The 27,460-nt window shown below is 48.5% G+C and overlaps 1 protein-coding gene across 1 annotated transcript in view; it reads left to right on the plus strand.

The window, feature by feature from the left end:
- Positions 1–27,460, plus strand: part of LOC125715875 (inactive tyrosine-protein kinase 7-like) — a 73,076-nt gene that overhangs the window by 27,185 nt on the left and 18,431 nt on the right. Inside the window, exons 2-5 of the mRNA XM_048987907.1 lie at positions 17,014–17,310; positions 23,071–23,173; positions 23,254–23,438; positions 25,139–25,286. Of these exons, the coding sequence (XP_048843864.1) occupies positions 17,014–17,310; positions 23,071–23,173; positions 23,254–23,438; positions 25,139–25,286 (733 nt within the window). The remainder of the gene's footprint in view (positions 1–17,013; positions 17,311–23,070; positions 23,174–23,253; positions 23,439–25,138; positions 25,287–27,460) is intronic.

Below are 27,460 nucleotides of genomic sequence, written 5' to 3' on the forward strand. Positions count from 1 at the left end.
ATGTCACATTAAGCTTTGAAGCGCTCTTGATGTAAATGTCTTACTGTGTAAGCCCTAGAGGCCATGGACAGTGCTGACAGGCCGGCCACATGGGCAACGGTGACGGGTAATTCCTTCTGATATAATGATTCAGTCAAACTCTCATGCCAGGAGGTTCGTTTCCTGTTGGATCGCATGTTGGTTTTTTGCATAGATCTCTCCCATCTGTAGTTATGAGGTGTTATAAAAAGTGAATCTGAATTGGGGGAGCGCAGGAACGATGGGCGAGGGGGGGAGCTGTGAGCTGTCTGGTCTCCTGACACCAAGCCTCCACATCTGACGTTGAAGTTGCCCTAAAGAATGCGGCTGGTCCAGGCCTGGCGGAGCTATCCGCTCTGCAGGAGCATCTCTATGGCTGATGAATGTATCCCTAGCTAGTAACTATTAGTCATTGATTTTTCTTTCCCCCCCCGTCTTTCTTTTAGCCAGGCCTGAATGATGTCATTTTTGTTCCTGTTGTCTCCTGACTTGGAGCTTGTCCCAGGTCAATTTGCATTTCTCATAAAAAAAACCTGTAGGCTGAAAGCACTTGAGGTGTACTACTCTTTAAAATAATTACAAGCATGTTAACCTCTGTAAATCTTTTGTATTTGTAATTATGTATTTTATTAATATGCTGACATTTCGAGATGGAATTATAGTCGATTTATGGATTTTACAATATATACAGGTGTAAATCCTTTTGATTTATTTAAAATGTATTTAATGAATTCTCTTAGTGACTTGACCCTTTGGTAGTTCATTCGTATACTTGTGTAGTAGCTAAATTCGCATGAAGTGCAAACACGTACCACCCAGGCCAGCGACGTATGAAGGGTCTTCTTCCCAGGTAGGCTCCTGAAGCAGTCTGTCATGCACCATCGTGTCCAGTACCCCGGCATGGACCTTCCCAGGGAGGCTGAGGCGTGTGATACTCCTGAAGTTAGGAGTCTTCCAGTTACATCTTCTTTGGAGGAAGTATATCAGTATATCAGATCTTCCTACTAGGTCTGGCTGCCATCTTTCTCCACCATCAGATCTAACTCACCACCAGGCGGTGATCAGTTGACAGCTCAGCTCCTCTCCCGAGTGTGCAAAACATGGGAGCGCAGATCCAAGGATACAATTACAAAATCGATAATCGAACTGTGGTCTTGGGTGCTCTTGTGCCAAGGGCACTTATGAACACCCTTTATGTTTGAACATGGTGTTTGTTGTGGACAATCTGTGATTAGAACAGATGTGAATGGAGTCCAGCCCCTCTCCAGGAGTTTGGTTCTAAAGACAATTTCTTTGGACTTTGCTGATCTGTTTCTTTTCAGACTGACTGCTGCATTATGGGTTCTGTCCTCACAAACAAGCCCTTTCTTTGTATTTACAAACTTGCAATGACTCTGAATTGACTGGCTGTACACTGGTCATCCACCTCAAAAGATTAACTCTTCTATTCATGGACCGGGCGTGAGCGATATTGTTGTCCATTAAAGAAACAAACCAAAATAGGTCTGCTTTCGATTGCGTTGTTAGGAGCTCGAATGGACAGTGCAGCTATGCCAGCTGTCTCCGTGCTCCGTGGCTGAGAATGGGGCGTCAGCTGTGTGTCTGCTAAGCCTCACAGTTGACCAGTTGTCCTTGAACCCCCTAGTGACAGTCCCAAAGTTTCCCTGAAGTAGAGTTAAGGTTTAGTAAGTAGGATCCCTCTCCAGAGCCCCTTGATGGAATTCTCTCAAGGGTGATATCCACAACTGTATTGCAAAGGACATGTGCCTATGTAGAGGGGGGTCAGTCCAGCTTAGGACATGGTATTTGTGGAGCTGGTGTACGCTGAGTGGTGAATTAAAGCCCCACCAGGAGGTCACACTCGTGGGAAGTGTGTCTGTAAGCAGGCCAGCCAAGTGGATTCTATTGCTCTAGCTACTTTTTCAAATCGCTGTTTGATTCCCCAGATTCATGTCTCTCTTGCATGTCACACTGCAGAGATTTTAATAACCCTAAGCCTGTGACTGTGACGGACTGTGATCTCGCTATTGGTGTCATGATGGCATTTTGATTCACATTGGCTTTTATTTTGAGACAATCCTAGTTCAAGTAAGGCTGAACTAAAACTTGTACTTTTTCACTCTTGAAGCTCACAGCTTCCAGGTGTTCGGAGCACAAATAATACTCGGCATAATTTAGGAGATGAACAGATTTCGGTGTCTCTTAGACCAGGAAAGTTGAACAGACTGGATTTTGTTACTTTCTTAAACACCCGCTTTGAGTTTTGTTCATTTTGTTTTTGTTTGTTCGATGTTTTGGTAAAGGAATGTAAGAGCCAATTTCATTCCTTTGAATGGAGTGTAACCAATGTAATGTCTCAAATAAGCTGATCCTAAAAAAGAACATGCAGAACCCTCCACTGGCGTTTTTTCTGTTCTTATTTACTTGTGAGAGAGACAGATTGTGAAGCTTCCAGTGGCTTTGAATCAAACTGGGCTCTTACACTGTTTTCGTTTACTAGTGATTCCTCGTTTGCAGACAGCTGGCGCTGGTCAGAATAGCCCCGGGTCCAGATGTGGATCTGCTCATGGGAAACTGTGGACTGAACCACATGATGTGACGGGCTCGTCACACGTGAAGTGTAGGATTAGCGACCTGAGCTGGGGCTTTTTACACCGATATGAATAGCTGTTACATCATAGCACAGAAGAGTTTGTATTGATTGTATTGATTTTGGGTTTGCTTGTGTGTTGCTTTGCTGTTATATCGCTCAGTGCATTTTTATGCATAGCTAAGTCGAGCTAAAGTTATAGTTCGACTACGCCATTTAATCGGGCTACTGCCTATGTCCCAGTATACATACACGGGAGTGAAATCGATTTATTGACAGAAGTATTTCCGACTCTGCTACAATAGATGGCATTATGGCTCCTTTCCGCTTGTTAGTACTGGGGTTTTCCGGTTAACCTAGTATATCACAGATGTAAAAAATAATAACATTAATAATAATGGATGCATGGACAAATGAAGTGACTCGGTTTAATTGCGATCTGGTTGGAAGAACAGATACAAGATCAGGATGGCATGTAAAGAAAGTATTTTATATAATATACTATGACAGCACGGTATTGGAAAATTTTCTGATTTTGCAATGTGATTTTGTTGTAATATTATGGTGTTTATGAAACAAAAAAGGAGTTTTTTAAATTTCTTACGTGAGTGAATTAACCAGCAAGGGTGAAAACGATCATGATTGTCTTAGAGAACACATGCAGTGCTCATGCAAAAGCAGTGGAGGTGAATGTTAAACAGATTTTTAAACATACACTAGATAATCTTGAAATGGAATACTCATTAAAACTGCAAAACCTGCTAGGTTTTTTTCTATTACACAGTAAAAACTTTTTGACGAGACTTCAACCTCCTGCACCATAATATCGTACCAAATTGAAGGAAGAAAAGCCTGATATTAATCTATGCTGACTAGTGATATAAGAATATGCGATGTTGGTATCAATATCGCACGTCATCCAGTCCTATTACAGCCATTTTTCGAATTCAGTACAAAATAACCCACCTCGCGTTGTGATGTCGTTCGGTGTTGGTACCAGTTTTTATGCCAGTGGAAAACCAACACCTTGAAGTACTGTACTTTTCGTACCTTCTTGAAGTACCAAAAGTACGGTACCTGGTGCAGTGGAAACATACCCTTTGGTTGAGCAGTGAAATGGACAGCTTTGCAGCGCTGTTCATTTCATATGTGCTGTGTGTTCTCTTCCATGCTCCGTGCTTTTTATGGTACTTCCAGCTCAAAGCCCGCCGTGGGGGGGGGAGGGGTGGGACTGTGGAGTATGCACAGAGCGTCTAGGCCAGTTCAGGTCCAATTGAGCATACACATGCAGGCGTAAATCGACTCCCAATTACATTATCTGGGTGTCTTAGTCCGATTAAGAGAATTCAATTTAGTACAATTTCAGTTGGACTAACATGTTTACCTGCACTTTAAAAATCCGGTTTTAATAATTTGATTTTCTTGGTGTGTGTGTAAACGTACTGACTTGGTCTTATTCCTCCACACACCTTGCATCATGCATGTTTCACTCCTTGAAGGTATGCGGAATGGATCTATATTCAGGTCACACTGACACTTTCCCTCCTGGCAAAGTAATTAATATTGATTGAGTCATAAATGTCACAGATTAAGTATGGAAGCATCAAATATGCATGGGTATCCCTGTACTGGCAGAGGGGCTCATTAAGTGATGCCTGCTTATCTGTGTTAGCGGGGCCTTTGGGGAGTCTCTGAGGAGGTTTTTTCGCTTGTCTTTTGGGGGGGGGGGAGGCTGAATGCTTACCTCGAGTACAGAGTCCTGCCCGTTTCCAATGTAGAGCTTACACCTTCACCTTAAATAACAACCTGCCAGAAATCCCAGAAACACGTGCACTGCCTCGCCTGGCAGTTATGCTCTGCATTTGTTAGCTCGCATAATATATTTCTGGTGGTTCGTATCCCGGGGGTGTGGGGGAGCCTTTGGCTGCATGGGATCACTGTACTTTTGTTGTTTTTGCACAGCGCCTCCTAGAGGATTGGAGTAGTTAAAGACCACCCCATGAAGCCCTCACAAGTAATATTTCTATTTTAGAATATTTGTCGTACTACAGACTGGTGGAAAGAAAGGGCATCATAACAGGAGACTGTGTAGGTCTAATGTCTCGGTGTCGAGCCCCACTTGTGGGGCTCTTATCGAGAACAGATGGGACTGCATTGGCCACTCAGGCCGTCTCAGAGCTTTTTGCCCCGGAACCCTGAGAGCCCGGCCTGTGTGTGGCCGTACATCCTGGCACAGGCTGTTTTATTAGCTATGCTGGAACGTTAAATCGGCCATGCACGGCAGATAAAGTCCCTCGTTAATATAATACGAGAGGACAGGCCCTCTGGGGGCTGGCCGGGATTGAATAGTTTGGAGTTACTGCAGAGACGGCCGTGCTTGTAGGAAAGGACCCGCCGGAGAACAGTCCTGTGCGACCTCATGAACCTGGGGTGGGTCTCCCGGACCTCGTGTTCAGCAGGACCGGAGAGCGGTGCTGGCTTCGTCCCCCGAATGCTGCTCCGGTTTTTTTTTTGTTTTGTTAATGCATCTTGCAGGCGTCTGTTGGAGCAGGAGCTTGACTGATTCCTCGGGCAGTAGAGAGGCAGAGTCCAAGGCGAAGGCTCAGAGGTGTCTCTGCTTGGCCCCTGAGTGTCGCCTTCGTGTCGTCCGCAATGTGAAATGGAGAGTTGGGCACCTCTTGCTTTTAACGCAAAGCTCCTTATTCTAGCAGAGAAGGCCAATGACTTGAGTGAAGGTGGACTTTTGCTTTCGAGCTGGATGAAGTTCTCCCGCTTCTGCAGGTCACCGTCTAAGGCCTGTTATTTTAGCCGCATGCTTTCCTGGAGTCGTCAGTGTCGTGGTAGATTCATTATAGCAAGGAGCGTCTTGGGGAGAGCTGGCCATGGGCTCCGGCTTTGATATTGAAATAGCGACCCCTAGGTCTTTGATTGTTCACTGCTACTCCCCGTTCTGTTCTTCATTTGCCTTGATTGTCTGTGTCTGTCCAGGGATAATAACATTTGCCAGCTGTGTTGTAACTGGAGTCTTGCAGGACGGCCATCTGTGAAAGCCATTTTCTACGCAGGCGTGCTAGATTAGCAATACTTCGTGAGGCACTACCTTTCAACGGATCTACATGAAATGTTTCTGCGCTGCAGGGGACAGAATTACTCTAAAATCCTTCTATAGCCAGTCTTTCATCGATAATTGGGGGGGAAAAAAAATCAGAGTTTGACATTCTGTCTGTCCACTGGTTCTTGTTGCTTGAGGTTTCTATACAGCAGAAGTCCAGTCTGCCCATCATTTCCTGATGTACCCCTGACCATCTCTTACTGTTAATTTCTCACAGTGACAGAAGCATCCTTTACCAACCCTGATGAGCTTCACAGACTCTTGTTTTCTCGTTTATCGTCAATCCATCTGCTGAGAGACATCTTTTATTCTGATGCCAGTGTTTAACCCTATGTGATCTATAAGCATTTGGCCATTATTCTACAGAGAGCCCCCTCCCCACTCCAGCTCAGCCCTGCTTTTAATCAAAGCAGCTCTGAAATGCTGAAATGATGGCTTTTTATGGCCCTTAATGCATCATACTTGGCCCCAGTGGCTGAAAACCAGGGAAAGGATTTAACTTCAAATTCTTGACTAAAGGGATAGAGCATGTTACTCTCTGATCTGTATCCCCTGATATTTCAGTTACTGTTTACCATTTTGTGCCCTGCTCCCATTCAGAACTTCAACAAATACTTAATATCAGTGTTTATAGTAAAAAGCAAACTGGACTATAGTGCCGCTGTCTTTTGTAACTGGAGTTTGTTCTTGGGTTTCTGCCCAACAACACTAACAGCCGGATCTCGTTTCTTGGTCCTTTTTTAGCAGACGTTACTGTTGGCTACGGAAGATATGAAAAATGATGAGCAGCATATTTAATAGCGGTTTTATTTGTAAGTGTGTGTCAGCGAAGCGGCAGAAATTTCTTTCCTGAGCGCTAAGTTTTCGGGAAGTGTGTAAAGTTTCTTAGGTCGTCTCCTGGCCCTGCAGTACAGGATCTACTAGACGAGGATCAAACAAGTGACACTTCAATCAGGCTTAATAGAGATGCAAACTTACCATACTCTAACATCACAAACAGTAGAAATGGTTTCTTTTCTAAGACCCTTAAGCACCAATTGCTCAGTAATCGCACTTGGCCTGGTTGCCCTCTGCTGTGCCTGAGCACGATTGTCTCCCTCCCCACTCACCCTCTTGGCTGTGCTTAACATTATGGCCCGAGCACACGTTCAGCATCACCGTGTGGCCAGATATCTGTTTTTGTGTGTTCCACCCAGTCGCTCCTGAATACTTTTGTCGGTCACAAATTCCCAGCCAACAGCCAAGTGATCCCTTTGCCATAAAGTTTATTCACCTTTAAAACCCGACAAACGCAAAATGCATTGTTTTTCACGCCCCTCAATCCCAGGCTCGTAACTTTGGATAGGTATAATGCACAGACACGAATCACATATCGGTATCACGTTTGTGCCTGCAGCTTGGTGAAGCTGCACAGCCTGATGCAGAAGCAGAGACGTCCCCAGACGTGCGACCTCATGAATAGGGGCCCCCTTTAATCTCTGTGTTCTCCAAGCTATCTTAGTGGCGTTTGTTTTGTTGGATTCTGAGAAAATTGATGGTGACGTCGACCAATATTTCGGGGGGGGGGGGACCGTTGATAAATCATTGCATTTCGATGGATAATTTCAGTGCGATTTTTGATTCGAAATTATGAGAAGGCATAGGTTGGCTGAAAAAGTAAGAAATGTCCTTTATTGTTTTGGAAAAGGATTTAAATGGGCAGAGAAATAAGTAGAATTTTCATCGTTTTGGGATAGCTTCTACACTTTGCTCCTGTCAATGCACTTAGTCCCCTACCTGTAGTGCCCCCCGGCTACTTCCTCCGGCTCTCCCCCCACCGCTCAGCTCGTCTCTGGTTGGTTGGCAGATCTTGTCTATCGCCAGCCAGCCCCCAGAGTGAGTATGACCCAGCAGCTGACAGCGAACACGTTGGGGAGACGTGCTGGTCCTCACCCATCCTGGCACGGCTCGGCTATATTACATCGACTGGCTGTTAAAAAGCCATCTTTTTCTCCAGCTTTTTATTAAGAAGGGCCTGAGACGTAACCATTCCTTTGATTAAAGCTACGGGCCTCTCTCGGTGTTGGTGGGGCTCATTTCATGCGTGATGTGAGAGGGCCGCTCAGCTGTCAGCAGCCGCTTTATGAGCTACGGCCTCATCTGGCATGCTCCCGCACAAAAGCCATGATTAACTGCTGCTTTATCTGCCGCCTCGCCTCCCCACCCGCCTGTGGGGGTGCATCCTGGCCAGCCCCGTACAATCGCCAGGCGCAGTTACCAGGGAGTCGGCATTTGTGGGCGTTAGAAAAGCGACTCCCAGTGTCTTATTTTGTTGGAGATGCGTTCTGCTCTCCTGATAGCTGGATGCATGGCCAGTGGCACACAATGGAAGATGTAAACATCTGATAATATAGCTCATATAATTTTAGAGGCGGATCTCATTGTGCCCTTGTAGGCTCGTTCCTCCCCCATGTGGTGAGCCCCCACTTCCACGCATCTTCAGCTAACCCGTCTTCAGGATCCATCTTGTTTTCCTTTCCTCAGCCTGGGCTCGAACGGCAAGCTTATGCCGTAACTTATCTTTGTTACTGTAGCTACTCCAGTGTTGCAGTGACACCAGTTGTCCACTGGGGTTTTATAGCTTGGTTTTTCAAATTACATGTTAATTTCATATTGAATAAACGTTTTAGAAAATGCATTGTGTTTACATTTCACACCATTCAGTTATTGCTTAAGGCCTTGTATACCGCATATTTTTGTTGGTACTAACAAAGACAATGTGTGTTTTATGTACTTGGCATGGATTTCTGGCCTCTTCGTACATCCAAATGTTTATACAAGTAGTATTTTGCAGATAAAAGGTTTCAAAAGCTCCTAGAGATGGTCATGGAGCTTACAGTGAAACATTGTTTCACCACATATATTGTTCTGTTGTAAGGAGTTATTACCTGTCGTCGTGTGAGTGCCTGAGCACAGGGACCAGTCCTGTGGCTGTCCTTGTCACCGACCTACAATCGGAACATCTGTATGTTCTTAAGAATGATGAAAGAAACCCTCTCTGGCACTGGACGTGATGTTGACGGCAGCAGTGTCACTTCCCAGCCGCTGTAGCTGTGAGCAGACTGCACTTGTACATTTCCCGCTGAGTTGTTTACCTGAATGGCAGCGATCAGAGCGGTAATCCGGTTCATTAGGCCGTGTTGAGGCAGAGTCCTTTGTCAGCCTCGGCGTCTTGCTGATCATGCCAAAGCTCCACTCCACCCCACAGAACTGAACCCTCCTCCCATGAAGCTCATGTCAGATACTTACTGAATAGTCCAACAATAGCCTGCGTTAATTAACTGCACAGAAGCCGCCTGTTTTTCTGCTTGGTAGCAGTGTTGGCCATTACGCTCCTTACACTGTCTGGGTCATCTTTGCTTCCTGTTGATTTGATACGGAGAGAACAGCGGATGATTTTCTTGGGGCAGCAATTGAACATGACATCATAGCCTGTTCACCAGGGTACAGGGCCTCGCTGGAGGCTGAATTTGGTGATCTAGGGGCTGCAGTGTCCTATGACAGTGAGTTTTTATGACGGGCACTTAAAAACTGTTTACATGGCGGAGCCGACGGCTGCCTCCAGCATGGATGATTTTTAGGCTTTAAAGGAAGGAAGTTCGGCATGTGTTATGCCGAGTATGCGAGTGCTTATTTTCAGACCCATTGGTTTCAAGGTTCATCATAGCCATCTGCCTGATCAAAGGCTGGAAAAACGTGGCATTGGTCTCTGAGTCATAATTACCCTTTCCCCCATTGGGAGTCCAGCTGCCAGGGCAGGAAGCTGAGGAAGAGGGGCAGCGAGGACGCTTAGGAGTTTGCCGTGGGGGGGTCGTCGGTTTATGAGTCGTGAGAGGGCCCTTTTGGGGTTGCCTTCAGCAAGACTGAAACCAGACCCCAGAGAGTGATGGAGAGTGAGATGAGAATGGGTGGTTGTCACGGCAACGCCAGAACACTGCTAACATCTCTTCTGAAGTATTTGGATGGGGTGTAAGCAGGCTTGGAGCTTTGAAAAAGAGCCCCCCACCCCCAACATCCCAAAGATGAGTCTGTGCATTATTTCTCAAGAGTAGTTGGAAGTGCGTCTCCGCCTTCTCAAGCGCAGCTCAAGCAGACCCCGAAGCAGGTGGGGAAACCTGATTATTCTAAAACAATCCCAGCCATATCCCACCCTGAGAGCAACCGTTCACCTTTTACTGCCGATTTGAAAATGAGAGAAGAGAATAAGGTTCTTTTGAAGGTTTGAGACTCGCAGCGCTCAAGGCCAGCAAGCAGATGAGTGTGGTGCCATGTGGGTGTTGGATCTGTGGGCCACCTTCCATGCACCTCTGGTGTCTGCATGCCTGGCAGTGTGGCGAGGCCTAGTACTAACCACTGGGATTTTCTTATACTGCATGATTTGTCATTTCTACTTAATCTTGACCTAACAAGCAGAACAATCATTGCTAATGCTAAGACACTAGACAGTGATTCTCTCTCTTTGTGACACAGCCTCTCCTAACTCACGCTAGAGTTGATTTCTTAACACCCGTGCAGTGTTATGTTAAAACGTGTAAATTTTGGCAGAGCGATAAAGATGGTGCTCCTTTGTGGATAATCGCCATCCTCAAACCAGTGTGGTGGCATCCATGCTGTGTCTCCTACCCTCTCCTGTCAGAGGCCAAAGTTAGTTTGTTGGGAGGAGGAACCATTTCATAGAAGGCTGGTCTTAAAATAGAGCTTCCAGTATGAACAGCAGTCAAGCTCATGTATCTGATGTAGAAGCTCTCGGATGATGTCATCTGGGCTGCAGGGGTCTGGATAGAAAAGGCTGACCGCGACGTCGGTCCTGAAGAGCGTCAAGCTAGAACACCATCTCTAGTCGTGCTGTGGCCCTCTCTTCTCAAGTGTGCATCTGTCAATTCCTCCATTTCGGACAGTTTTTAGCGGGGAAGCCCCGCATATGTGCCTTTTGATTGTGTTAAACTCTATCTTACAGTCTGTCTGGTCGTCCCTCCAATGAACCATAAATAATTGATCAATAAATTTTTCACAGACTTGCAGGGCGGTAGTCAGCGGTGTTTTTTATATTGTAAGAGATAACGATTCAGTTTAGTTGCCTTTATTCTCTCTCCTCACTTCTGGTAAGAGCTCAGATGTTGGTCTGTTTGCGATTCTGCTGTTCAGTGGCTTGGGCCAGCCACACGTATGGAGAACAGACAGCAGAATTGGACATGAAGCCTTGACGCTGTCTCAATCAGCCCCTCAATCCATAATCTGAGTTGGAACTATATCTATTTTTTTTTTTTAAGAGAGACCCATCTTAAAGCACTGGGCTCTGACCTTTTCTGCACGAAAACTGGCCGATTAATCGTGACCAGGAAACAGGATTAGAAGTAATTTAACGTCTCGTTTGCACCTCCAGTGCACATTTGGCACTGTCACAATGGCTGGATTTCGCAGTGAATTTAGACACCAGGGCTAACTGCTCTGTTTTCCTTCAGACTCGGCTAGCTTTGACGCTCGTTTTCTTTTTCTTTCCTTTTTAGTAAATTAGCGGAAGCAATACAGGAGTTAAGTCTCGGGCCATTTGAAAGTAGGCGACTGCAGAGTAGTTATGCAGTTTTAATGAGGGGTGGGCTGAGGCCTGTCTCGTGACACCCAGACCAGGGCATTGGGCAGGCAGGCCCCCAGTATTTCCGCAATGTGTTGGCATGTTTGGCAGCCGTGCTGTATCAGTAATGTCTCACAGCAGCCCTGGGGAGGGTCGTCTGTGGCTCAGCAGTTAGGCCTTGCTCATGCCCCAAGCTTTGCTGTCCCGTCATGCAGCGGGAGAGCTGTCGCATATCCCATCATGCAACGGGAGAGAAGTGAAATAACCCATTATGCAGCAGGAGAGCTCTATGCTGTCATGTATCTTGCAAAACGCATTCCAGTGTAAATGAATAATGTTTTATTTCAGCCAGGCGCTGGGTCACTCAGCAGGCTCATTTCAGCCTTTAAGTTGCAAGTTAAACCGTATCACTCACCGGAGACACGGCCGCTGAAGTGGCTGCTTCATTACGGCATCTAAAGATTTGTGGAGGACAGAAAAACAATGGCCTGCCGACTGAAGTGCGGCTGTCTGCAGGCTCCTCCGCGGAGCCGTTAATGTCTCAATGTCCTCTTTGTTCTCGCGTGACATTATGGAGGGGCGATAAGAGTGCTGGCCCAGCGTCCGTGCTGCTGAATGGTCAGGTGGGGTGAAGTGTGTGTGTGTGTGCGTGAGCAGTCTTGCCTGTGAAAAGGCCATTGTTTGATTCAGGTGCCTAAACGCGTTAGCGCCCCCCTGGCTACTTTATGCTAATGTCGTTAGTGAGGAATTCCCGTCTGCCATCAGGAGAGGCTGCCAAATCGCCGCGGGTGTAAGATATTTGGCTTTGTTTGCGACTCTCCTGGAAAGCCACACAAGTTTAAACGGTCTGGTGATTCTGGTGGAGGGAGGGCGCCAGTGACGGAGGTGCGAAGGTGTGGATGGCGTGAAGGCGTCTGACCAGTGCAGCTGGAGATTCCTAATTGTCATCTTGCAGGCAGATAATCCAGGATATTTTGTCGTTGATGGACGAGGATAAACTGTTGAAAATTGGAACTTCACATTAATTTGCTCAGTGATATTTTTTTGAAAATGCTGCCATGTCATGCTGGATGATGATGATTTTAACTGCATCAGCTGCCTTTGTGTGTTTGCTGCTGCCCCCCCCCCCCCCCCCCCCAAAAAAAAAAAAAAGTGAGACCCCAGTGCATTCGTCTGCATAGTGTTCTGCTCCTTTCTGAGTGAAGCTCATGTGAAGTGTTCATGGCAGCAACCTTCAGCAGCCGGACGTCATTAGCAGCAGAGGCGTCATGCTCTATCAGGCAGTGTGTTACGCCTCCCGCTGGCCGGCCCTGGTGCCGCACACTCCCCCGTGCTGCTGTGCAGACTTCCCTCCCCCCTCTTCAGGTGTCCCGCATGCTTGCGGCAGAACAGTGGTGCTCACATGGTGTGCGTTACTCCGTGCACCATGTGACCTGCTGCCCGCAAGCCTCCCGCTCAGCTGACAGCAGCCCGGCGGAACCAATGGCAGCACTACAAAGTGCTCTCATGTGCAAAGCCATCTGTGAACTTTTAGAAGAAAATGTGCTTTTTAAACATTAAATAATGGCCTAGTCTGTTTCCCTGCTTGTCCCTGACTTCCTGGGGATCTGTTTACAGGATGTTGGGGTTTTTTCATGCCTTTTATCACCCCCCCCATTCTCTGACGGTGTGAAAGACCTCCTTATAGCCCCAGGGATGCCTCCATCCATCCACATTTAGCAAATGATTTAATCCAAATTGACACTTTTTCTGAAAGCAAGACAGTCCCTTGAGCAGCTGGGGTTTAATGGCTTCGCTCAAGGGTCAAACAGTGAAACCACTCTGCTGACCATGGGATTAGAACTGGTGACCACACGTTATGGGCACAGTGTCCCAACCCCACTGAGTAATGCACTGGGGCGCATTACCGTCTTTCTGTACAGTGACCCTTACTGATCGCGTCACTCGGGTGCAAATCAATTTATAATATTACATTTCCGAGACTGAATTCTGCTGACTGTGTGTCGCTGGAGTTAGCTGACGTCCCGGATGATTCACCTGATATTGCAGCTGCTGGAACCACATTAAGAGCGAGTCCTACAGAAGAGCTTTGCTTTCGTATCTCTGCTTTCAGGCGGTTTGCTGCCTCTGCTAGGAATCTCTCTTATCCAGCCATGTCTGAATCCTCTTCGGTCGAATATCGTATGCATGTGTACGTTTCCGTTGCCCTGGCTGTCGGTCCTCGGCGGGCGTCTCGCAGGTGGCCGCCAGCGGTCGCCGTTCTCCATTCTCAGTCTGCTGCATTCGTGTCTAATGTGCCAGCGTGTGTTTCTGCAGCCATGCGCCTGCATTCGCCTGCGTGCACGTTCATGGGGAGCCAGTCCAGCTCACAGAGGGCCCTTGTCTCTGAGCACCATAAAAAAAGCCCTCTAGTTCTTAAGAGGCTTTCCGGAGTTTTCCAGAAGGTCATGGTGCATTTCAGTCCTGGATGGCATATGGGGGAGTTTTAGGCAGAAAGCTTTCTATGCGCTTTGTGTGTGTGTGTGTGTGTGTGTGTGTGTGTGTGTGGAGGGGGGGGGGGGGGTCCAGATGTACCTTACCTTGTGGGGACCAAATGTCCCCACAACGTGATGAATACCTGAATATCTGGTCCCCATAAGAAAAAACTTTTCTAAAAATCTGTAACTGCAGTAAAAAAACTAAAACTGCCAAAAGTCTTGTATTTGGTTATGTATGGATTTTTCCCATAGAAATGAAGGAGCGGTCCCCCCAAAGACATGATTACATGTCTGTCTGTCTGTGTGCTGCTTGCCTGCCTTGGTTTACACTCTGCATAACATCACTAGGTATTTCTGCCTTCAGCTGTGAGTGGACAGCAGCTACTCTGTGCCCACTGGAAGTGCCATCAAGGAAATGAACATACTTACTCCCTAATAAGCCTCTTTGCTCCGCATGGCTTCCCCGTCCTGCATACCTCGTTGAAATACTTTATCTGAGCATTTCCACCTCATTATCCCCCACCCCCCCAAACCCTGGTGGTCTCGGCTCGTCTCTGAAGTTGTGTTGTTCCTGAAAGGACCGTTTGTGCAGGACCATTCGGCCGGCCCTCTTAGCATGCCAGTACCCGCTCGATCCCCGCGGGGTGACCGTCTCTGCGCCCGACGGGGCCCACACCACCCACAGGGTTCCGGGTGAAAAGGGGGGTGGTGAGAGGGTCTGGTTTGTTTTATCTGTGTGGCAAATCATGGTGGGACAGGGTGGAGGTAGGGCTGCCTGTTTAGCTGTCCCTCTTGAGCCCCATTGACAGGACAGGCCTCAGCTGAAGGCCTCAGCTGTCCTGTTGGCATTAGCCTCCCTGTTCCTCTGGGAAGAGGACCTATGATGGACCCTTCAGAGTGGCCTCTTTTGTGCCTGCCTGGATTTTCGGTATTAGTGATGTGTCAGCATGGCTTTTGTTGGTCAGACCAGTAAGTGCGCTTTTCAGCCAGATTTTATTTTGTGTCACCATCTCTGTGCACCAGGGGGCTTAGGGGGAGGTTTTAAGGCACACAGGAAACATGTTTGTGGAGAGACAGCCGGTCCTTTATAAGCAAAGCTAATTGTTTAATTCCTGAGACATCTTTTGATTTTTTTTTTTTGGGGGGGAGGGGGGGAGTTGGCAGTTTCTGCTCTTCTTTAGATTAAAACCGCAGTTCCAGGACAGTTCAGTGGCTTTGGTCATCTGAAGACACTAAACTAATAGACTTATAATGAACAGATGAATGGCTTTGTTTCCTCTGCCTGTAATCTGGATGGAAGTCCCTCTGAAGTCTCCAGTGGAAAACTGTCTTAGGGTCACCTTTGATCATCCAGCCATCTTCTACTCGCTTATCCTGGTCAAGGTTGCGAGGGGGCTGAGTGGCTGTGATTCAGTCACAGGACGACAGGAACTTTAATAAGAACAATTTTTTTTCTTCAAAATGTCCCTGAGGCATAATGTATAGAGTGAATTGGGTTTCTGATAACGTCATACCAGCGCTTACTCATTAAACGGTCGCATTGCGTGCTGAGTGGCAGGCTCTCTCATAATAATTATCGCTCTTTGTTTGTCACTCGGCACAGGGAGGTTGAGTTCACCTGGGGGGGGCAGGGCTCGGGCCCAGGTGTGCCGGGGGGCTCATGGGTGCCTCTGCCACCAGGTGTGAGGGTGAAACACCAGGTAGACCGTGCTCAGCCCTCAGGGGCTGGGTCCGACCCATGTATTCCATGCTGAGCTTGGGCTCTACGCCTTTGCTCCTGAAGGGGTCAGTGTCTAGAGAAACAAAGGTTACAGCGGGGGGGCAGACAGAGGCAATGACCCGCCCCTCACCCTACACATCATGGCAGAGAAAACAGATCAAATATCCTCTTATCCAAACTTGTAATCTTCCGCCAAAATGGAAGAAGAATTTGAAACAAGAAGCTATAAAACTATGTGTGTCCTTTACCCCAACAGTCATGCACACACTTAAATGTGGATCCTTAAAAAGGGGATATCTGCCGTAAATATAGTCGTCCCAAGAAGTCAGCTAATCAGCTTGTCACCGCTTAGTGTTCTCCAATCGGACGCTTCCGTCCTCCCCAGCCCGTGTTTGAGTGGCTGGTCTTTTATTGTGCCACAGAACAAGCTGTTTGAGATCAGAGAACTCACCTTCTTATGCCCTCGGTGGGGGGAGGAGGGGGCAGTGCTTGCCGAGAGCAGTGCTTTGTGGTTAGTCATCCTCCGTCTAGACGCATGCCTCCTCGTCGCACTCCCAGGTGCTGGGACTCTCCCTATGTTTCTCTCGCACTACTTCCCTGCCTGTTTCCAGAACAAGCACCTCTGTTATGATTTCAAAGGTGCCACAGAATGACGGCTCATCCAGACTGATTCGGGATCATCCATGTGTGTCGATGGGCAGCCTCCTTCCCCTCGCAAGAAGGGAGGTGACAGGGGCCACATTCCAGAGTGGCATGGTTTCCTGAGTACTGCACTGCACCGTGCTGCGTCTGTCCTCACCACTTAATGGCCAGCCAGCGCATTCCAGACCCGTCATGCCTCTTGCAGTGTGGTAGCGGCACGTTTGCCTATAGCCCACCTGTGGGCTGGGGTTACCCAGGGTCAGGACAGGCCTGTAGCATGGCCCCGGTTTTCCGAGTAACTAAAAGTAAACGATGGTTTATGGGTGTACTGGGTCTGCGAGTCTCACCTCGTTAAATCGGATTCTGCATTCCAAGGCTCGCCGGCCATTGGATAATAATTCAGAATTGAGTCAGTTTGGCACTCCAATGCTTACCCAAACGCTGGTGACGCCGCATTAAAAGTTTTGACATGGGCTGCGTAGCGAGCGGTACTGTTTGTCTCCAGGGCAATTCTCTGGGCTTTTACAGGGACCCAGCTCTCCATTTCTCCTTGCACACCCGCAAATTCAAAACAAATGGAGACAAAGGGATTTGTGATGGAGTGCAGCGCAATATTAGCGCTGGCAGCAATTATTCAGGCGAAAATACCTCATAGACGACTCCTCTAGACCCTGTAGGACTGTAAAGACTGTTGTTTATAACTGGTCTCCATAAAATGAAGCTTTTAAAGGCAGAACGGGTCGCCATATAGAAATTCTTAGGTAAATTGAATGAAACGTATAAATATTACCAGCAGCGCTTGTTTGACAGTCGTGTCCTCTTCTCTTTCCCACAATCCTGCAGTTCTGTGTACGCACGCCTCACCCATCCAGTTCACCAAAGAGCCCAAATCACAGGACGCCCTGCATGGCCGCAGTGCCATGCTGCGCTGCGAGGTCAGCGACACCACCGACGTGCACTACAGCTGGCTGCATGACGGCCAGCCTGTGACAGACACGCAACGGCGCTACCAGGAGGGTGGAAACCTCAAGTTCGCCGCTGTCGACCGTCTTCTGGATTCCGGAAGCTTCCAGTGCGTGGCTCACCGCACATCTACCAGCGAGGAGAGCCGCTCCACTAACGCCTCTTTCAACATAAAATGTGAGCCTGCCCGTTGGAGCATGTGTAAACGCCTTCATTATTAATTAGATACATTTTAAAATACATTTTGTTCTGACACGCCACGAGCGAATCCTATCTTAGTGGGGAAATTTTCTCCTGTCCGCCAGTGGATCCAATGCACCATTTGTCACAAAACTCCCTTCAGTCATTAATTAATCTTTCCCTCAGGACACAACCATGTTTTCTTTCCTCATTAAAAAATGTAATACGTTTGTATTGTTTTTGTTATTATTTCAAAGGCTTTTTGTGGTTGACTTTTAAAGTAATAGATCACTCTTGTCTTGCTGGTGATTTATTATTTTCTCAGTTTGCATTTTATCCTTCACTCATCTCGTTCCTTCACTCATCTTCACTCTTCACTCATCTCATTCCCCCGCTCCCTCTGTCTTCGTGCTCCCTGCCTCCCGCTGCTTTCATGTGTCTCTGAGGAGATCCACATCTCAGAACTCTAACCCGGAGCATCCGTGCTCCAGCAGCTCCCCCCAGAAGAGCCTGTTTGTCTCTGCCCCCCCAACCCGATTGTGTCCACTGAGCAGCTGTTTGGATCCGCCTCCTTTGTTTGCCAGTGACCTCTGATGCTGAGGTTTCACTGGGGACTCTCTCTCTTCGACTACATCCAGTCTCCTGTCTTCCCCACTGCCTTTTCATGCTTCTGTCTGCGGGGCATTTTTGAAAACAACATGTTGTTCAAGTGTTTCTTTCCCCCTGTTTTCAGTTTTAAATCTGTATTTTAAAACACAAACGAAAGGCACTGCTGCTGTGAAGGCATGAGGGAAACATGAGCCATTAAAACAGGAAAATAAACCTAGAAGAAGGTCAGACAAAGGCCCTTTTCTATACAGTTTGCAAAGATTAATTGCCTGTAGTTTAGCCGCATGCATCCGATAACAAGAGGGGTCAGCAGAAGGCAGTGTGTTTCTGTACTTGTAGTGAAGAGATGCTGTGAATCGGCTGCTTGTTTGGGGCACAGCAAAAGTGGACCTTGCTTGCTGGCCTGGGTGGAGTTTCACCCAATAGCACCTCTGCAGATGTTTGTTGAAGGTGCTACTGAGAAATGTAGTCCGGTGGTGTTTCCGTCGCTGTCCTGTTTCCATTTTGGCTGTGAAGCTTAATGTCCCGAACTCCCGAGTTTGCTGGTACATACCTGCCAGAAACCTGACTCCATGAAGCTCACAAGTCATAATGTAAAGCTACACCCAGGGCACGCAGTTAGTGTTATGGTGCTTGTGTGTCAACACGGAGAGAGGCGCGTTGAAAGAGACACCCGCTTGCTGGTCTCGGTGGCTCATCTGGCCCGTCCTGGCCCCGGGTGCCGAACCACCGACATCCCAGCGCCACCCCCCCTCAGGCCCTACGCCCACGCCAGAAATTCTCTGCATCCTCACTGCCAAGAACACAGATGGGGGCAGACAGTCTGAGGGAAATTCGAGCGAAGCCGTGCAAAACAGGGGGGATTTTTTTACAAAATGTTGTTTTAAATAAGCTGTTAATGTGCTGCTGAACACTGTGGGCTGGAAACCTGCCCTGGGCACCGAAGCGATCTGCTAATCAGGATCCACAATCGGCGGGGGCCAGCAACAGAAGCGGCTTCAGTAGCTCCGAGGAGAAACGTATGGAAACACATGACCCTGATAAAAGTTGGTGATTACAGACCGAAAAAGCAGGAATGTGCTGCAAAGGAGTTTAATATAGGCACCTAGAAATATCTCCTGGGGATTATTAGGATCAGTTAGCGTGGGGTTCACGTGGGGATCCCTCCCCTGTGTATTTAGCGTGTGCGGTTAACATGGGGATCCCTCCCCTGTGTATTTAGGGTGTGCGGTTCACACGGGGATCCCTCCCCTGTGTATTTAGGGTGTGCGGTTCACACGGGGATCCCTCCCCTGTGTATTTAGGGTGTGCGGTTCACGTGGGGATCCCTCCCCTGTGTATTTAGGGTGTGCGGTTCACGTGGGGATCCCTCCCCTGTGTATTTAGCGTGTGTGGTTAACATGGGGATCCCTCCCCTGTCTATATAGCGTGTGGATTTCACGAGGGGATCCCTCTCCTGTGTATTTAGGGTGTGCGGTTCACACGGGGATCCCTCCCCTGTGTATTTAGGGTGTGCGGTTCACGTGGGGATCCCTCCCCTGTGTATTTAGCGTGTGTGGTTAACATGGGGATCCCTCCCCTGTCTATATAGCGTGTGGATTTCACGAGGGGATCCCTCTCCTGTGTATTTAGCGTGTGGATTTCATGAGGGGATCCCTCTCCTGTGTATTTAGCGTGTGGATTTCACGAGGGGATCCCTCTCCTGTGTATTTAGCGTGTGGATTTCACGAGGGGATCCCTCCCCGGTCATATGCAAGCTGTTTTTGGAGGGGAAAGCCCATCCACAGGAGACCGGTGGAGCCCCAACCACAGTCGCAGTGTTTATAGGTGGACTGCCTTCGATTTAAATATAAACAGCTACATCCTCCCCCCCATTGAAAACATGCATGTGCCCTGCTGAACACTGGGCTGCCATCACCCAAATATTTCTGAACTGCTGATATTTCTGACCCCCCCCTTTCCATAGTCCTTAATGAAGCTGACCAGTGAGGCCTGCATAGCTAAATTGGGAGGAACTGAGAGAGCCTGGCTCCATCCCAGTTAAAGCCCCCCATGCTCTGGCTTGCAGTTCCAGTACCCTGTTGGATGGGGACTACATTCCTCTGCTGGTTGTTATCTATCATGCCGCTCTTCTTCATGATGGATGCAAGCTCCTGATGAACTCTGATAGATGTCCCTTTCCTCTTCTCCATTTTTACAGCGATGACAGCGCTGGGGAAATGTGCTGCAGTGTCGGTCTCTGTCCTCTTCTCCATTTTTACAGCGATGACAGCGCTGGGGAAATGTGCTGCAGTGTCGGTCTCTGTCCTGTTCTCCATTTTTACAGCGATGACAGCGCTGGGGAAATGTGCTGCAGTGTCGGTCTCTGTCCTCTTCTCCATTTTTACAGCGATGACAGCGCTGGGGAAATGTGCTGCAGTGTCGGTCTCTGTCCTCTTCTCCATTTTTACAGCGATGACAGCGCTGGGGAAATGTTCTGCAGTGTCGGTCTCTGTCCTCTTCTCCATTTTTACAGCGATGACAGCGCTGGGGAAATGTGCTGCAGTGTCGGTCTCTGTCCTCTTCTCCATTTTTACAGCGATGACAGCGCTGGGGAAATGTGCTGCAGTGTCAGTCTCTGTCCTCTTCATTTTTACAGCGATGACAGCGCTGGGGAAATGTGCTGCAGTGTCAGTCTCTGTCCTCTTCATTTTTACAGCGATGACAGCGCTGGGGAAATGTGCTGCAGTGTCAGTCTCTGTCCTCTTCATTTTTACAGCGATGACAGCGCTGGGGAAATGTGCTGCAGTGTCAGTCTCTGTCCTCTTCATTTTTACAGCGATGACAGCGCTGGGGAAATGTGCTGCAGTGTCAGTCTCTGTCCTCTTCATTTTTACAGCGATGACAGCGCTGGGGAAATGTGCTGCAGTGTCAGTCTCTGTCCTCTTCATTTTTACAGCGATGACAGCGCTGGGGAAATGTGCTGCAGTGTCAGTCTCTGTCCTCTTCATTTTTACAGCGATGACAGCGCTGGGGAAATGTGCTGCAGTGTCAGTCTCTGTCCTCTTCTCCATTTTTACAGCGATGACAGCGCTGGGGAAATGTGCTGCAGTGTCAGTCTCTGTCCTCTTCTCCATTTTTACAGCGATGACAGCGCTGGGGAAATGTGCTGCAGTGTCAGTCTCTGTCCTTTTCTCCATTTTTACAGTATCCATTTGGCCACATCATTCGTTGGCACATTTGCCAGCTTCCCGTCTCACGGCACTCTTTATTATTGAGACTCATTTAACCCCTGAGCTTCACGTGTTAAGCCGCTACAGAGGGGGTTGTATTAGATGGGATTTTTTTCTGCTGTAAATGATGAAAATTAATAATTTTGACTGTAAAGGCCACTTTGCAGCACTTAGCCAGTCATAAATAAAAACGGAGCGACCCTTTGAAACGTTTTTAGTGTCTGTGCTACAGTGGGGTCCTTTGTCCTCTCATTGGCTGCATTTTAAAGCTTGTGCCTTTTTTTTATGGAAAACATTTGCCATGGCAACGGTTAATCTCGTGCTATTTAAAATGATGTCATTTTATCCCACAATAGAACTTCGTCCCCCGGAGTCTTTTCCATTGTACGCATTTTCCTTATGAGGTAGCGGATTGATTTGAATACACGGTTCTGATCTTAGCTGTAATACCCTCACTGGAGTCTGATTGGGGGTTGGGTGGCTGGTAGGCATTTCCTTGAAGCAGTGCTTCAGTATCACTTTAATGGGTAACCTTAAATTTTAAAACTTTCTATGTTTGGGTAACGCCATTCAAATAGCATGCCAGTTGGTATATTCATTGGGTTGTCTTGTGGAGGGGGGGTGTATGGGACCTTTTTTGAAGTATATAAATATGAAGTCAGCGAATAAGGTATGCATTCATTGAACAGAAGCTTTGTTTGCTCTTAAAGGAACAGTAGCCATGTATACTGGATGCCATAAGACGTTGAGTAAGCAGACTGTTTAACCTCTGCGTGATCTGCATCGATCTGTAGTCACATAGAAATTTCAGCATTATGTAGTGACGGCAGTGTGTTGTCAGTACTGATAAGCTAAAGGCCAGCCTTCACTCATTCGGGGGGGGGGGGGGGGGTGTTGTGCCCGGCCCTCCCACCTGTAATCTCTCGCTGGGCTCCTGGCCTCACACCAGAAGTGTGTCCGCCTGCTTTACAGGCTGCCCAAGGCCAGCGGGCCTCCTGGAGTTACTCGCCATTGGGAAATATCAGTGTATAAACATGGGCGGGGTGACCTCCACCGTGACTGGGCCCCTCCACCGTGACTGGGCCCCTCCACCGTGACTGGGCCCCTCCACCGTGACTGGGCCCCTCCACCGTGACTGGCCCCCTCCACCGTGACTGGCCCCCTCCACCGTGACTGGCCCCTCCCCCCACCCGGCGCACTTCTCCAGCAATGTTAAAAGCCATTTTTTTCTCACTGAATTTCCTATCCATCAGGGCTATATCGGAGGAGACAGGAAGGGCTGAGTACCTACCCAGATACCCTTACAGACCCCCTAGCTCAGTGAGGAAGGGCCAGCCAACAGCCTCTGTAAGCCGCAGAGGAAATAATAGACCTGACTGTGATTGATTAAGCAGTCAGAATCACAGTTATTTTTCTTTTTTTTCCATGCTCTTAATTTGAAGTGATTCCTACCTACTTTATGGTTTGTAATCGTTTTATGAATCTTTCTTTCCCATTGGACATATCAAATTCCCATTTTTAAATAAACTGTTGAAAAGCCACTCTCTAACAGCCTTGTAAGACTCACTCGTCACTCAGCAACTTTGTATGGAAACGTTTGAATATTGTGGTTCGATTGGGTCTCAGCACTGGTCCCCTGTGCTGGAAAAGTACCTCTGGTGCTGTGCTCTGCTGGTCACATGACCAGGTCACATGGAATCCCAGACATGTCTTCACCCTGCAGTCAGGATGATAGCCTCTTTGTCGGGGTCACTCAGGATTCCAACCTCGTGTTTTTCAATCTCTATATTTTTTTTTCCATTTCTCTGGACTTGTGTAGTATGGTGCATGGTTGTCAGCGTGCTTCATTTAATTTTTTTGCATTAGTGAGATGCACTCAAGACTAAAAGGTTTTCCCATTTAATATGATGTAAAAAACACATCCTGCCCTTTTCAGGGCTGGAGAGCGGGGCGGTGACTTTGAAGGAGCCAGCGTCGGAGGTGGAGATCCAGAGCTCCTCAGCGGTCACCCTGCGCTGCCACATCGACGGACACCCCCGGTAAGAAACACGATCCCCCAGCCCCCGAGAGGTCACCCCAGACCTCCCCCATCTCTGAGCCTCCCCCTTTGTCTCCTCAGCCCGACATGTCAGTGGTTCCGGGACGGCACCCGACTCACGGAGAGGAGCCACCAGATCAACAATAAGGAGCGTACGTTGACGCTGGCCAGCGCCAGCCCCGACGACAACGGCGTCTATTCCTGCTGCGGCAAGAACGCCGCTGGGCAGCTCTGCAGCCAAGGCAATTTCAATCTCAGCATCATCGGTGAGCCACAGCCGCCCCTCGCTGGCGCCTCTGCAGTCCCCCTCATCCTGTCTGTCTGCCGTTCTCAGGTTCTGGGCCACTGGTGTTAAATCACATTACTGCCCTATCAGGAATCTCATTACACCAGTGTTTCCCAATCCTGTCCTCAGGGACCCACAGACAGTCCACATTTTTGCTCCATGCTGGGCAGCTGGGAGGGAGCAAAAATGTGGACTGTCTAATAGGGAACTCGGAGGGAGAAAAACATGGACCGGCTGTGGGTCCCCGAGGACTGGATTGGGATACACTGCCTTATAGAATAGAATGGTGATCTTGCTGTCCAGGAGACACACACAGGTGAGAGGTGTCTTGTGGGTCCCAGTGCAGGATCAACCAGGGCCCGGTGTCCCTGAAGTAATTGGGGGTTTAAGCCATTGCTCAACTGATCAATCAGTTGGCCATGGGATTCGCCCCTGTGACCTACTGATCACATTCACAGAATCCTAGCTTGCTGAGCCACAAAATGATGTCATGTGGGCCCGTGTGCCATCCAAGCTGGTTGTCTCTGGGTATCCTGGGAAAACTCACCGCATGTGAATAGGCAGGTCCTGGCTTTCGCTTAATCACTCCCACTGCTAAAGGAACTGGGGGCAGCGATTGATGTTTGTAATGCCAGGTTGCAAAGCAGAACCCTCTTCTACAGTAGATCTGACAGGATGAAGATCTGGTCCTGACTGGATGTCTTTGGTCGTCTTTGGTACCGCAGACTCTCTGTGGCACCGAGAATGACTGTTAGAAAGCTGGAGGGGTGGGAATTCTGTGATTTGATGCAGCACCTGAATATAATGAAGGTAATTTCAAGGTCACGAAAACTTATCAAAGTCATGGAGCTTGAATCACCCTGAGGTATGACAGTGTTCTGTCTGAGTAAATCATCTGGGGTCATGTTGCCACAGACTTGAGTAAGAAGTCAGCAGCGTGTCAGGGAACTCGATACAGCCGGTCTTACCTACAGGAGAGCACATTCCTGCCGCATTCGCAGGATGTGGTTGCCTGTTGAATCAGATAAACGTGTTCAGGCTGCACTCGCACCCCTCAGCCTTTGATTATGGATCCTGCCACGCGTTCAGTGAGATCGGTGAATCCCCCCTCCCTTCCCTAATTACGGACAGACATGGCTGACGTTTGTCCACCTGAAGTTCACTGCTGATGTCTGTTAGCAGCCTTTAATAAGCACTGGTATGTGAGGCCAAACACAGGGGGAGGGGGACTCACCTGCTTTCTTCCCTCATCGTATCTGACCCCCCCCCCCCGTCCTCCCCAAGTCCGCATCCTCCTTCTCCTGCTCCTCTTGCACCTCCTGTCTGCATGTTTTCCATTTACCGTTGGATCCTGACCATTTGGCTGAGCCACTTGTCACCTTTCCCGGCCTGTTCAGCCTAATCCCACAGACCTGGGGGGGGATTTTGGAAACCCTGTATATACTTCTGCCAGACTGGATGAACTTTAAAGCCGCTGGATATATTTAGAGCGTTTTAACCTCCATGTATAAAAAGTACAATCAGGGCAGTGTTAGATGAATGCTACATTTAAGGAGAGTGCCTCTGAATGTGGGCTTTTTCCGGAGCTGATGGAGGCATCAGCTTCATTCTGGGCTCTGTTTCGGCAGGGTTCTCCCGTCAGCCTGGTTGTTTGATCTGGTCGCCATCTTTCCACCTTAGATAAGAGCTTCCCTCAGCCGACGGTGATCCCTCAGGACCAGGTGGTGCTTCGGAACGAAGAAGCGGCTTTCCACTGCCAGTTCAGCGCCGAGCCGCCTCCCGTCGTGGAGTGGTACCACGAAAACGAGCTCGTCAGCAACAAAACCCGGTACCCCTTCTGAAATAAGCACGGCCACTTCTGTCAGCGTGTTTAGCCTGTTTTGGTTTTACGAAAATGCATCCTGGAATAGGACCCCTGTCATTTATGGTTTGTATTCGGAATTTAAACACCAAGTGGAAAGAGGGACAGAGACAGACAAGGTCCGTTTGTTCATTACATGAAAACATGAAGTTTTTGGCGCGATTTTAAGGTGGCGCTGTGGATTTATGAGCTGACATGTCCTCTTCTGGGTAGAAAGGCTTCAGCACCGACTGGCAAGAAAAAACGGGGAGGAGGAACATATTGAGCTCGATTTTCATTTTTTCAGGCCCACTTGATAACAGGTTTATGTAGGAGTCATTGTTTTAATGTGAATATAGGAAATAACAAAGTTTATAGCAGTTTATGGAGTAATCCTTTGCATGGTAACAATAAAAGCATGTGTGGAGGTTGTGTGTTTTCGCTAAATTTGAAGAATGGTTGGCTTTGGCAGATGAGGATGTTTATTTTTCCCTTAACGGTAGCAAATTCTGTGGTGTGACCTGACTTTGGGGGTGCTGCTCCTGCAGGCTTCCTGTAGCCAGGTTTGGGCTTAAGGATACAGGAAGGGGCTGCCAGGCCCCGTGCTCCAGCTCCGCCCTTCCTGTAGCCAGGTTTGGGCTAAAGGGTACAGGAAGGAGCTGCCAGGCCCCGTGCTCCAGCTGCGGCCTTCCTGTAGCCAGGTTTGGGCTTAAGGGCACAGGAAGGGGCTGCCAGGCCCCGTGCTCCAGCTGCGGCCTTCCTGTAGCCAGGTGTGGGCTTAAGGGCACAGGAAGGGGCTGCCAGGCCCCGTGCTCCAGCTGCGGCCTTCCTGTAGCCAGGTGTGGGCTTAAGGGCACAGGAAGGGGCTGCCAGGTCCCGTGCTCCAGCTGCGGCCTTCCTGTAGCCAGGTTTGGGCTTAAGGGCACAGGAAGGGGCTGCCAGGCCCCGTGCTCCAGTTTCGGCCTTCCTGTAGCCAGGTGTGGGCTTAAGGGCACAGGAAGGGGCTGCCAGGCCCCGTGCTCCAGCTGCGGCCTTCCTGTAGCCAGGTTTGAGCTTAAGGGCACAGGAAGGGGCTGCCAGGTCCCGTGCTCCAGCTGCGGCCTTCCTGTAGCCAGGTTTGAGCTTAAGGGCACAGGAAGGGGCTGCCAGGCTCCGTGCTCCAGCTGCGGCCTTTGCTGGCCTTTGAGGATTGATGGTTAGGATCCGGGGGATCGCTGCCGTCTGCCGACAAGCGTCCTGTGATGGGCCACGGTGGACCATGTCTGCACATGCTTTTCCTTAATGGACGAAAAAGGGCTTTTGCCTTTTACCAGAAACTCCTGGACAGGAAATCTGATTTTGGTTTCCATTCCCTGTTCTAGACATCGATTATTCATAATAACCCATCTGTGTTTTTGGCCATTCGGTGTTCATTTGCTTCAGGTATTAAGTGAAAATTTGCAAATCTATAGCTTGGGGTATCCTAGATATCAATGAGGAATTAATGCAATTTATTGAAGTTAGCAGGTGCATAAGGACACACATATTCTGTGCGAGTCCTGTGTTAGAGGTCAAGGGGTGATGCTGTGTCTATAAGCTTCAGCCTGGATGTTATCGGGGCATTTGGCCGATGTCCTGTTAAACTTCTGTCCATCTCATTGATGCTCAAAAGAGAAGCTGGGGACTGGAAGAGCACAGCAGCTAATGCTGAAGTGGCTGAGGTGTTGCTGTGGCGATGTGATTGACAGGCACTCAGAGTATTGTGTTGTCAGTGGTGACGGCTCTATGGTTAATGGGTTTTGTATATGGACTGGACTGAACTGACTGGCTACAGTATAAGCTGGTGAATAAAATCAGAGAGATAAGGCACGAGGTTCATTCTTTCATGTGATCCGTTATATAGTAATTAATATATTAATAGTTATATTGTTAATGTAGGAAAATATGTATAGAATCTGTGTGTGTGTGTGTGTGTGTCGTTAGTAAAACCAACCGTTTTCTTGTGGGACATGTCAGATTGCAGAGTTCGAGATTTGTTGTGATCTTGTATGCTTATAATGTTACCAAAGTGGACATTTTTTTATTTTATTTTATGGTCATGATTCATTAGGGGGCGGCATGGTGGTGCAGTGGTTAGCACTGTTGGCCTAGGTCACGTGTGTGGAGTTTGCATGTTCTCCCCA

Source organism: Brienomyrus brachyistius, chromosome 20 (assembly GCF_023856365.1).
Source record: "Brienomyrus brachyistius isolate T26 chromosome 20, BBRACH_0.4, whole genome shotgun sequence".
Classification (NCBI taxonomy): Eukaryota; Metazoa; Chordata; class Actinopteri; order Osteoglossiformes; family Mormyridae; genus Brienomyrus; species Brienomyrus brachyistius.